This window comes from Oncorhynchus mykiss, chromosome 20 (assembly GCF_013265735.2).
Source record: "Oncorhynchus mykiss isolate Arlee chromosome 20, USDA_OmykA_1.1, whole genome shotgun sequence".
NCBI classification, from domain to species: domain Eukaryota; kingdom Metazoa; phylum Chordata; class Actinopteri; order Salmoniformes; family Salmonidae; genus Oncorhynchus; species Oncorhynchus mykiss.
The window spans coordinates 38,402,653-38,414,202 of NC_048584.1; the positions used below are offsets into that span (position 1 = coordinate 38,402,653).

At 40.9% G+C, this 11,550-nt stretch overlaps 1 protein-coding gene across 1 annotated transcript; it reads right to left on the bottom strand.

Moving 5' to 3' along the window:
• Positions 1–166: 166 nt before the first annotated feature.
• Positions 167–9,794, bottom strand: LOC110499450 (tryptase). The gene is made up of 8 exons (XM_021576587.2): positions 9,683–9,794; positions 9,511–9,583; positions 9,389–9,412; positions 7,840–7,893; positions 2,964–3,126; positions 2,498–2,766; positions 2,149–2,294; positions 167–1,864 (listed from the first exon to the last, which is right to left on the bottom strand). The coding sequence occupies exons 2-8, from the start codon at positions 9,554–9,556 to the stop codon at positions 1,460–1,462; spliced, it is 1,107 nt and encodes a 368-aa protein (XP_021432262.2). The 5' UTR covers positions 9,557–9,583; positions 9,683–9,794; the 3' UTR covers positions 167–1,459.
• Between the last annotated feature and the right edge of the window lie 1,756 nt (positions 9,795–11,550).

The following is an 11,550-nucleotide window of genomic DNA, read 5'->3' on the forward strand; positions in this document are numbered from 1 at the left end:
ATAAACTACTTAATAGTGGCTAATATGTAAAGCTTGTAGCACACTCTATATGTGTTCACAACATTTTAATGAATAAACCCACTCTATATGTGTTCACAACATTTTAATGAATAAACCCACTCTATATGTGTTCACAACATTTTAATGAATAAACCCACTCTATATGTGTTCACAACATTTTAATGAATAAACCCACTCTATATGTGTTCACAACATTTTAATGAATAAACCCACTCTATATGTGTTCACAACATTTTAATGAATAAACCCACTCTAAATGTGTTCACAACATTTTAATGAATAAACCTCAACCAAAGTTTCACAATGCGGTGCCTTCTTTAGAAAAGGTTAAAATGTGTATTTAAAGCATAGTGTTAACCATGCTTTTAATTGATAGGAAAGATAGAAGACGAGACAAGAAAGACAGGAGACGTTTTACACGGCAGTCATTTAGCAGACGCTCTTATCCAGTGGCACTAAACCACAAGACCACTGCAGGCCGCTCCATAAAGACATTTGATTTTTCATTCTTATACAACTTTCATAGCAAAAGGATTTGTCATTTCTCAAATATTAAAAGGGCAATCTGGGAATGGTACACCCATTTTCTAATTTATAAATTAGACACACTCCAGCTAAAAAAAAAATAATAAATTTTCAAAAATGATTGTTGAAACAATATCTATCCCAATTAATGTACACCCACTTAAGGGTATAACATATATGTTTTGTGCAAATTAGTGGTTAGACGACCAATAGAGAACAGAAGGGGAAAAGCCCCTCCCACTTGTGCCATGTCATGACTTACTTGAACTTGAGATGTGCCTTTTTGTTAAATAAATAACGTGATAAAGGAGATGAAAATGAGACTAAAGTGCCTCTTTAATGATATATAGCCATTCATTCTTGAAGAATGTAACTTAAAATGTCTCATGAGCTGTCCTACTTCACCACAAGCCAAAATATAAGCTTGTTTTAATATATTTTTTATAAACAATGTAATTGTAAAAAAAAAAAACATTGTAAAGCTTACAAAACATGGTTAAAGCTATCAGACAGTCATTGTTTCCAAACCGCTGTCTATGAATTTAAGAGATACATTTCTTTAGCCTCTATCCCTAAGCTTTTTACAAAACAATGTCAGGGTCACTGTTTGTTTGAATCCCATATTGCCCCTTTAATAAATAAGTAAATATATTTCAGGTTATCCATCTTCACAAATAAATCAAGACAACAGTAAGGCCCATTGAAAACAACACTCACTCAGCAAGATGTGCCCAGGGAAAAGTGAACACACAATATACTAGATAGGATGTGCAGCAATAGGCTATCTCCTTCCCAACTCTCGTTCTTCCAGAGCACGCCAGCCATTACTTTAAAAGATACATCTCCCGAACGAATAGCACTTGCACTCAGACTGCCAATTCAACCTTGCCCTTGACTGCATCACGGAAAGAGTTTAAATGGTAAGAAACATCAGAATGAACAAGGTGCTCAGCAAATAAAGGGAGCTGAACAAACTGTGTCCATGATCAAAAATGGATTCGTAGGGGTAGGGGTAGGGGTAAGGGTAGGGGTAAGGGTAGGGGTAAGGGTGGGTGTAAGGGTAGGGGTTGGGGTCGACAGTAGTTGTTGGGCCATCAGAACATATGTAATCGCTGTCAGCATCTACCCCACTGGAGGTAAATTGGACAAAGCCTGGCTTGTCGGTCCTGATATGGCCGTCGATCCAGGACTGGTAACGGGACACTCTGGTGTAGATCCCAGGGAGATTGGGCCGAGCGCAGCCTTGACCCCAACTAACAACCCCAGACTGGACCCAGACAGAGTTCTGTTGGATCACCATTGGACCTCCTGAGTCACCCTGAGAAGATGGAGCAAGGTCATTAAAAGAAGGATCTAGGAAATGAAATGGAACGGGGCCCAGTTTTTCAAAACTTATCAGATCAGATTTCTGCAATCTGATCGGATTAAAAAGCATAGAAATGTAATGAGTAGAACAGAGGTATCATTGACCTGAATGGGGACGCCCGTTCTATTCATTCTATTTCTATGCATTTAATCCTGTCCGCTTGCCAAAATCCGAATCGATAACTTTTGAAAAACTGGGCACTGTCGTAGAACAAGATGAGTTAGTGTGAACTTTACCTGACATGAGTCCTTGCCCCCTGCCAGATCACCAGCACAGAGCATGTTGTCTGTGATTGAGCCTGCCCCATTGAGGCAGTCACACTGTCTGTTCCCCACAACTGAAACCTCCACTTCTTGCAGATCCTGGGGGGATGGGAGGGGAACTGAAGGAAATAAAGGAAGACAAGTGATGGGAGATTAAAAATGGGAGGTAACAACTTTATGACAGTTTTCATCAGGTTGTCAATTTCCATCAGAATAAGAAGAAATTCATGTGCACCTGCATTGTGACCACTGGGGGGCACTGTTTCACATAAAACATCATCTCATCAACATCTCCTACAATGGATCATGAATGTGTCCTCACCTCCTTCATTGACGTTGCCCCAGCCGGTCACCCAGCTATCAGTACCATTGTTGAAAACACTATCACTTGCTGCCAGACAGACGGGTCGGATGTAGTTTGTGAAGTTGACTGGTGAGGAGAGTCTGAGCAGAGCGATGTCGTTGTCCTTTGTTAAATCGTTGTAATCTGGATGTATAATGATCTCAGCCACAGTTCTGGACACTTCGTTGGGGTTAATCCCCTCCAGGGTCTGTAGACCAAGGCTAACGTTCCAACCATTTGGGTCTGAGCTTTGTTGGAACGAAAAATGTAATTAAATTAAGATGGATCAAAGTGATGAAATATAAGATTAACATGGAATTAATAGACAGTTACATTTTGGAAAAGTAATTTCAAGAGTTGCGCTCAGCTGCATCACAAATAACTGACATAATTATTTATTTTGTAAAACAACTTTTATGTCCCCTTGTATCTCACGCTAACTCACCTAGAGAAGCAGTGGGCTGCAGACATCACCCACGCCTTGTTGACGAGGGACCCACCGCAAACATGTCCGTCAGAAGTTTGGAGACTTGCCTGCCAGGGCCAACTTCCTGCAGGGGCATTTTCTCCTCCCACTATTTTGTTGTTGAGTGGAGGGGTGCCACACACTAACATAAAAATAGAGATTATTGGAATTAAATACTCCACATTTGCCATTGGTATTAGATCAACAATTTATATTGGAAATCTATAGTGTGGTATCTGCACCGGGATTTCAGCCAAACTGAATTTGGATGAAAATACAATGTCAGAAACTCATGTTTATCATTTGGAGGGTTCCACAAGGGTTCTGTAGGAAGGGTGATGGTTCTATGTGGAACCATACTGATCCAAAGAACCCTTTGAGCCTTTCAAAGGTTCTTTGCACTTTGCAGAAAATTATTATTTCCTCTTTTGAAGGGGCGGTGGCTCATTAGAATATTTTGGGGAGTGGTTTGCTCACAGCTGTTTTTGTGAATGTGTGAGTGAGTGTGTCATGCCAGTTTATCTAATCTGTTGTGTTATGCAATTACATGTTATAAATGTGACCTAAGGCCAGAAAACCACGGGAAGAGGCGACCTGGCACGCAGGCCGGGCTTGTCATTTTGGAAGCATGTCAACAGTGGGCGGCTCGTTACTGAGTTTCCCGAATTCCCACACACAGATGGAATTCTTGTCCGGGGCTCAGGTGAGTCAGAAAGTGGGGCGCAATATGCAAACAGACTGCGAAATATATACTTTCTCCTTTGAGTCAAGTAAAGGAGAGAAAAATGCATGTTACGCGCCTGAAAACCCGGAGCAGATGACGGATAGTGAATTTGAAAGTATGATTCGTGGAGAACGTGGATCCATGCCTTTTGGCCGATCCATTTGTGGTGAAGAAGTGTTCTGTCAATTTGATCAGAGTATCCAGAGGTGAACTTTTTGTGCTGTTCATATGGCATTTCAAGACTCCGGGACCAAAGCGTTGACCTGCTTTTGTTCCGAACCCACTATGGTGTTTGGGGATAGTGGTATATAGAGTATGTTCCGAACCCACTATGGTGTTTGGGGATGGTGGTATATAGAGTATGTTCCGAACCCACTATGGTGTTTGGGGATAGTGGTATATAGAGTATGTTCCCGAACCCACTATGGTGTTTGGGGATAGTGGTATATAGAGTATGTTCCGAACCCACTATGGTGTTTGGGGATAGTGGTATATAGAGTATGTTCCCGAACCCACTATGGTGTTTGGGGATAGTGGTATATAGAGTATGTTCCCGAACCCACTATGGTGTTTGGGGATAGTGGTATATAGAGTATGTTCCCGAACCCACTATGGTGTTTGGGGATAGTGGTATATAGAGTATGTTCCCGAACCCACTATGGTGTTTGGGGATGGTGGTATATAGAGTATGTAGGGTTAGAGGTTAGAGGTTAGAGGACGGTTTCCTTTTTACCCAATTCCCCTTTGCCCTTTTGTTGTGAATAAATGTGCAATTTTCAAACTTTGAAAGGATACAATAAGTAACGAGGCCTCTACTCTGCCGGAAAGCCAGACCAAGATTACATGTTATATACACTGAGTGTACAAAACATTAGGAACACCTGCTTTTTACATGCTATAGACTGACCAGGTGAATCCATGTGAAAGCTTTCATTCCATATTGATGTCACTTGTTAAATCCACTTCAATCAGTGTGGATGAAGGGGAGGAGAGCAGTTAAAGGAGGATTTTTAAGCCTTGAGGCAATTCAAATCTAATCTAATTGTCACATTAACCGAATACAATGGTCCACCTTACCGAGAATTTTTTTTTTAATTTTTAATTTATTTAACCAGCAAGTCAGTTAAGAACAAATTCGTATTTACAAAGACGGCCTACCAGGGAACAGTGGGTTAACTGCCTGTTCAGGGGCAGAACAACAGAAATTTACCTTGTCAGCTCAGGGATTTGATCCAGCAACCTTTCGGTTACTGGCCCAATGCTCTAACCACTAGGCTACCTGCTTACTTACAAGGCCTTAACCAACAATGCCATTCAATAAATAGAGTTAAGAAAATATTTCTAAATGAACTAAAGTTTAAAAAAATTCAAAAAATACAAAAATAACACAATAAATTAACAATAACGAGACTATATACAGGGGGTACCGGTACCGAGTCAATGTGCTGGGTACAGGTTGGCCGAGGTAATTTGTACATGTAGGTAGGGATAAAGTGACTATGGATAGATAATAAACAGCGAGTAGCAGTAGTGTAAAATGTAAATAGTCCGGGTGGCCATTTCATTAATTGTTCAGGAGTCTTTTGTCAAGGGGGTAGAAGCTGTTCAGGAACCTTTTGGACCTGGACTTGGCACTCCTGTACCGCTTGCCGTGCGGTAGCAGAGAGAACAGTCTATGACTTGGGTGGCTGGAGTCTTTGCCAATGTTTTAGGGCCTTCCTCTGACACGCCTAGTATTTAGGTCCTGGATGGCAGGAAGCTTGGCCCCAGTGATGTACTGGGCCGTATGCACTACCCGCTGTAGGGCCTTACGGTCAGATGCCGAGCATTAGCCATACCAGGCGGTGATGCAACCGGTCAAGATGCTCTCAATGCTGCAGCTGTGGAACTTATTGAGGATCTGGGGGGGACACATGCCAAATCTTTTCAGTCTCCTGGGGAGGAAAAGTTGTCGTGCCCTCTTCATGACTGTCTTGGTGTGTCTGGACCATGTTACATCCTTAGTGACGGGGACACCGAGGAACTTGAAGCTCTCGACCCGCTCCACTAAAGCCCAGGGGGGCATGCTCGGCCCTTAATTACCTGTAGACCACGATCAGCTCCTTTCTCTGGCTGACGTTGAGGGAGAGGATGTTGTCATGGCACCACAGTGCCCTGTCACTGACCTCCTCCCCTACCTCACACTCAACGTCAACAAAACTAAGGAGATGATTGTGGACTTCAGGAAACAGCAGAGAGAACACCCCCCTATCCACATCGATGGAACAGTAGTGGAGAGGGTAGTACGTTTTAAGTTCCTCGGCGTACACATCACAGACAGACTGAATTGGTCCACCCACACAGACAGCATCGTGAAGAAGGCGCAGCAGCGCCTCTTCAACCTCAGGAGGCTGAAGAAATTTGGCTTGTCACCAAAAGCACTCACAAACTTCTACAGATACACAATCGAGAGCATCCTGTCGGGCTGTATCACCGCCTGGTACGGCAACTGCTCCGCCCACAACCGTAAGGCTCTCCAGAGGGTAGTGAGGTCTGCACAACGCATCACCGGGGGCAAACTACCTGCCCTCCAGGACACCTACATCACCCGATGTCACAGGGAGGCCATAAAGATCATCAAGGACAACAACCACCCGAGCCACTGCCTGTTCACCCCACTATCATCCAGAAGGCGAGGTCAGTACAGGTGCATCAAAGCTGGGACCGAGAGACTGAAAAACAGCTTCTATCTCAAGGCCATCAGACTGTTAAACAGCCACCACTAACATTGAGTGGCTGCTGCCAACACACTGACTCAACTCCAGCCACTTTAATAATGGGAATTGATGGGAAATTATGTAAAATATATCACTAGCCACTTTAAACAATGCTACCTAATATAAGGTTTACATACCCTACATTATTCATCCCATATGTATATGTATATACTGTACTCTATATCATCTACTGCATCTTTATGTAATACATGTATCACTAGCCACTTTAACTATGCCACTTTGTTTACATACTCATCTCATATGTATATACTGCACTCAATACCATCTACTGTATCTTGCCTATGCCGCTCTGTACCATCACTCATTCATATATCTTTATGTACATATTCTTTATCCCCTTACACTTGTGTCTATAAGGTAGTAGTTTTGGAATTGTTAGCTAGATTACTTGTTGGTTATTACTGCATTGTCGGAACTAGAAGCACAAGCATTTCGCTACACTCGCATTAACATCTGCTAACCATGTGTATGTGACAAATAAAATTTGATTTGATTTGATTTGATTTGATTTATAGGCTGTCTCATCGTTGTCAGGGATCAGGCCTAGCACAGGCGTGTCATCAGCAAACTTGATGATGGTGCTGGTGTCGGGCGCGGCCATGCAGTGAACTGGGAGTACATGAGGGGACTAAGCATGCACCCCTGAGGGGCCCCCGTGTTGACGGTCAAGGTGGCAGATGTGTTGTTACCTACCCTTACCACCTAGGTAGGGGTGACCTGTCAGGAAGATCCAGTTGCAGAGGGACGCACATTTTCACATGGAATAGCCTTAATTTCTCAGAACAAAAATAGACTGATGAGTTTCAGAATAAAGTTCTTTGTTTCTGGCCATTTTGAGCCTGTAATTGAACCCACAAATTCTGATGCTCCAAATACCCAATTAGTCTAAAGAAGGACAGGTTTATTGCTTCTTTAACCAGAACAACAGTTTTCAGGTGTGCTAACATAATAGCAAAAGTGTTTTCTAATGATCAGATAGCCTTTTAAAATGATTCACTTGGATTAGCTAACATAACGTGCCATTGGAACACAGGAGTGTTGTTTGCTGATAATGGGCCTCTGTACGCCTATGTAGACATTCCATTAAAAAAATCTGCCGTTTCCAACTAGAATAGTCATTTACAACATTAACAATGTCTACACTGTATCTCTGATCAATTTGATGTTATTTTAATGGACAAAAAATGTGCTTTTCTTTCAAAAACAAGGACATTTCTAATTGACCCAAAACTTTTGAACGGTAGTGTATATGACATACTATATGATTAAGATGAGAGATGGTTACAATTCAGTCAGTCAGAGAGGATTGAGAAGTGGATTGAAAAATCCCTTATTGGACTTAATGTAAACTCACCAGTGGCTGATGAAGAGCCAACCGTTGAAGTGATGTCTGCAATAGTAGTAGTTGCTGGAAGAAATAGACAAAGAGGTTAAAAACCAAGCACGAGCACTTCCTGTAAATCCCTGTAGCCCCAAAATATGATATTTCCTTTTTTTTAAACGCTTGTTTGTTACGTTGTATCATGCGGCAACCACCAGTTGATTTTTAAAGTTATTTTGTGACATTTTAAGAGTAATGTGTTGCGTTGTACCATGTTGCAACCACTGGTAGATGTACATTTTGATCGTAATTATTAAACCAGACAGAAACTATGACTGCTACACAATAACAAAACAGGGTTTCAGAATTTAGACTTTTGCTAGTTGTTTGAATGAGGAAGTGCTAAGCACCCCCAAAACCATTCTGCTCGTGGTCCACTCAAAATTCATCACCTAGCCAGGAGGTTAATAAACAAATTAGGCACATTTGAGCAGTCTTGATACGACATTTTTTAAACATAAATGCAATGGCTATTTGGATCAGTCTAAAACTTTGCACATACACTGCTGCCATCTAGTGGCCAAAATCTAAATTGCACCTGGCCTTTCTCTTGCATTTCAAAGATGATGATACAAAAAAAAATACAAAAGAACGGTTGTATTTTTCTTTGTATTATCTTTTACCAGATCTAATGTGTTAAATTCTCCTACATTCCTTTCACATTTCCGCAAACTACAAAGTGTTTCCTTTCAAATGGTACCAAGAAAATGCATATCCTTGCTTCAGGTCCTGAGCTACAGGCAGTTAGATTTGGATATGTCATTTTAGGCGAAAATGTATAAAAAGGCGAGGATCCTTAAGAAGATTCAATATAATATCAGAAAATTATTCATGATACTTTTACTTTTATATTTTAGCAATTACATTTACTTTTGATACTTAAGTATATTTAAAACCAAATACTGTTAGACTTTTACTCAAGTATTTTACTGGGTTTCACTTTCACTTGTACTTTAGTCATTGTCTATTATTAAGGTATCTTTACTTTTACTCAAGTATTACAATTGGGTACTTTTTCCACCACTGTTTATAAGTCATCTGACTAGGGCTAGCTAATGTTAGCAATCATGGCTACTCAGTACCTATATATTGTATTTACTGAAGACAATACTTCTAGAGCGATTCAAACACTTGACATCATCTAAGGTGCATCATCTAAGGTTTTAACCAACAACAAAGTAGATAATGATTAGCTAATTTACTAAATTAAACAATGCATGGAATGTGTGTAGAAATTACACTAAAACACTATGAAAACAGTTGTGTTTTAAAATATTTCATTCAGAATCACAGATCATCTCGAGTGATATTGTGGCAATATTAATTTAATTTAAGTGTGCATTCCCATGCAATCTTTCTGTAGAATAAAGAAGTAAATTGATTTATCTGTGCTAGTTCATTCACTACGAAGTGATCTGATCTCTGCTTGTTTCCTGTTATCTGTAAGTATCACATGAGGGTTTCAAGTCTTCTATAATTCGGTCAGAGTTGAAAAGTGGAATTGGACACGATGTAAACTCACCAGGAAGAGCAGTGGACACCATACCTTGAGAAACAACAGGGTGGAATCAAGGTCAGCCAAATGAAATTCACATGTAAAATAGTAGCACAATCATCATCAAACAAAGTGGATAAAGTACTTACCCATCATCAACAGAAGCAACACGGAAAGCGTCCTTTGACTCCCCATTGTCAGAAGCTCCTTTTCTGCTCAAATCTAGGAGCAAACACGATTATCATTATCGTCATACCCACGAATATCATTATCCCCTTCTTCAAAACTGGCTTCATTCACAAATATGTTAGACGAGCTCACCTGTTTCTGTGCATTCACCCTTTCTTCTGTGTAGTTCTGTTGGGCTGGCGCTATACTCTTATATACTGTAGACAATGGGGGCATTGACAATGACATCAATGAATAATCTCAAGGACATCTACTGTCGTTGTGACAAGTCCACTCACACGAATAGCTAACCTGTTTCTCTGGTTCTTTCCTTTATCCAGTCAGCTGGAATTAGGCATACAGTAAGTCTCTGAATGTTCTGGTAGCAAATACCTACCAAACCGGTTTGAATACATTTGCCACTGTTGATGGGCCATCGGCAGGGCAATTAGGTACACTCTTTAGAAAAAAGGGTTCAAAAATGGTTCTTCGACTGTCCCCATAGGAGAACACTATTTGGGGTCTAGGTACAACCCTTTTTGGTTCCAGATAGAACCATTTTTTAGTTACATGTAGAGTGCTCTGCAGAAAGGGTTCTACATGGAACCCAAAAGGGTTCTTCAAAGAGATCTCCCATGGGGACAGCCGAAGAACACGTTTAGATTCTAGATAGCACCTTTTTTTCCCTGAAGAGTGTATGCTAAGTTAAGGGTCTGTGAGAGGGTTTTGTACATGCAGTAATGTAATGCATTTTTTAAATGCAGAATAGTGTAGATTAATTGGAAGAACAAACCAATATCTTGAAATGTCTTGCTCATATACAGTACCAGTCAAACGTTTGGACACACCTACTTACTCAAAGGTTTTTCTTAATTTTTTTATATTTTCTACATTGTAGAATAATAGTGAAGGTATCACAATATGAAATAACACATATGGAATCGTGTAGTAACCAAAAAGGTGCTAAACAAATCAAAAAGTATTTTAGATTCCTTCAAACTAGCCAACCGTTGCCTTGATGACAGCTTTGACACTCTTGGCATTCTCTCAACCAGCTTCACCTGGAATGCTTTTCCAACAGTCTTGAAGGAGTTTCCACAAATTGCTGAGCACTTGTTGGCTGCTTTAGCTTCACTCTGCGGTCCAACTCATCCCAAACCATCTCAAATGGGTTGAGGTTGGGGGGGGATTGTGGAGGTCAGGTCATCTGATGCAGTACTCCATCACTCTCCTTCTTGGTCAAATAGCCCTTGCACAGCCTGGAGCTGTGTTGGGTCATTGTCCTGTTGAAAAACAAATGATTTTCCCCACTAAGTGAATGCTGAGGTAGACATGCTGGTTATGTGTTCCTTGAATTCTAAATAAATCCCAGACAGTGTTACCAGCAAAGCACCCCCACACCATCACCCCTCCTCCTCCATGCTTCACGGTGGAACCACACATGCAGAGATTATCTGTTCACCTACTCTGTCTCACAAAGACACGGTAGTTGGAGCCAAAAATCTCAAATTTGGACTCATCAGACCAAAGGACAGATTTCCACCAGTCTAATGTCCATTGCTCTTGTTTCTTGGCCCAAGCAAGTCTCTTCTTATTATTGTTGTTTTTTTGTAGCAATTCGACCATGAATCCATGATTCACACAGTCTCCTCTGAACAGTTGATGTGTCTGTTACTTGAACACTGTGAAGCATTTATTTGGGCTGAAATCTGAGGTGCAGTTACAGTGCCTTGCGAATGTATTCGGCCCCCTTGAACTTTGCGACCTTTTGCCACATTTCAGGCTTCAAACATGAAAATATAAAACTGTATTTTTTTTTGAAGAATCAACAACAAGTGGGACACAATCATGAAGTGGAACGACATTTATTGGATATTTCAAACTTTTTTAACAAATCAAAAACTGAAAAATTGGCCGTGCAAAATTATTCAGCCCCCTTAAGTTAATACTTTGTAGCGCCACCTTTTGCTGCGATTACAGCTGTAAGTCGCTTGGGGTATGTCTCTATCAGTTTTGCACAT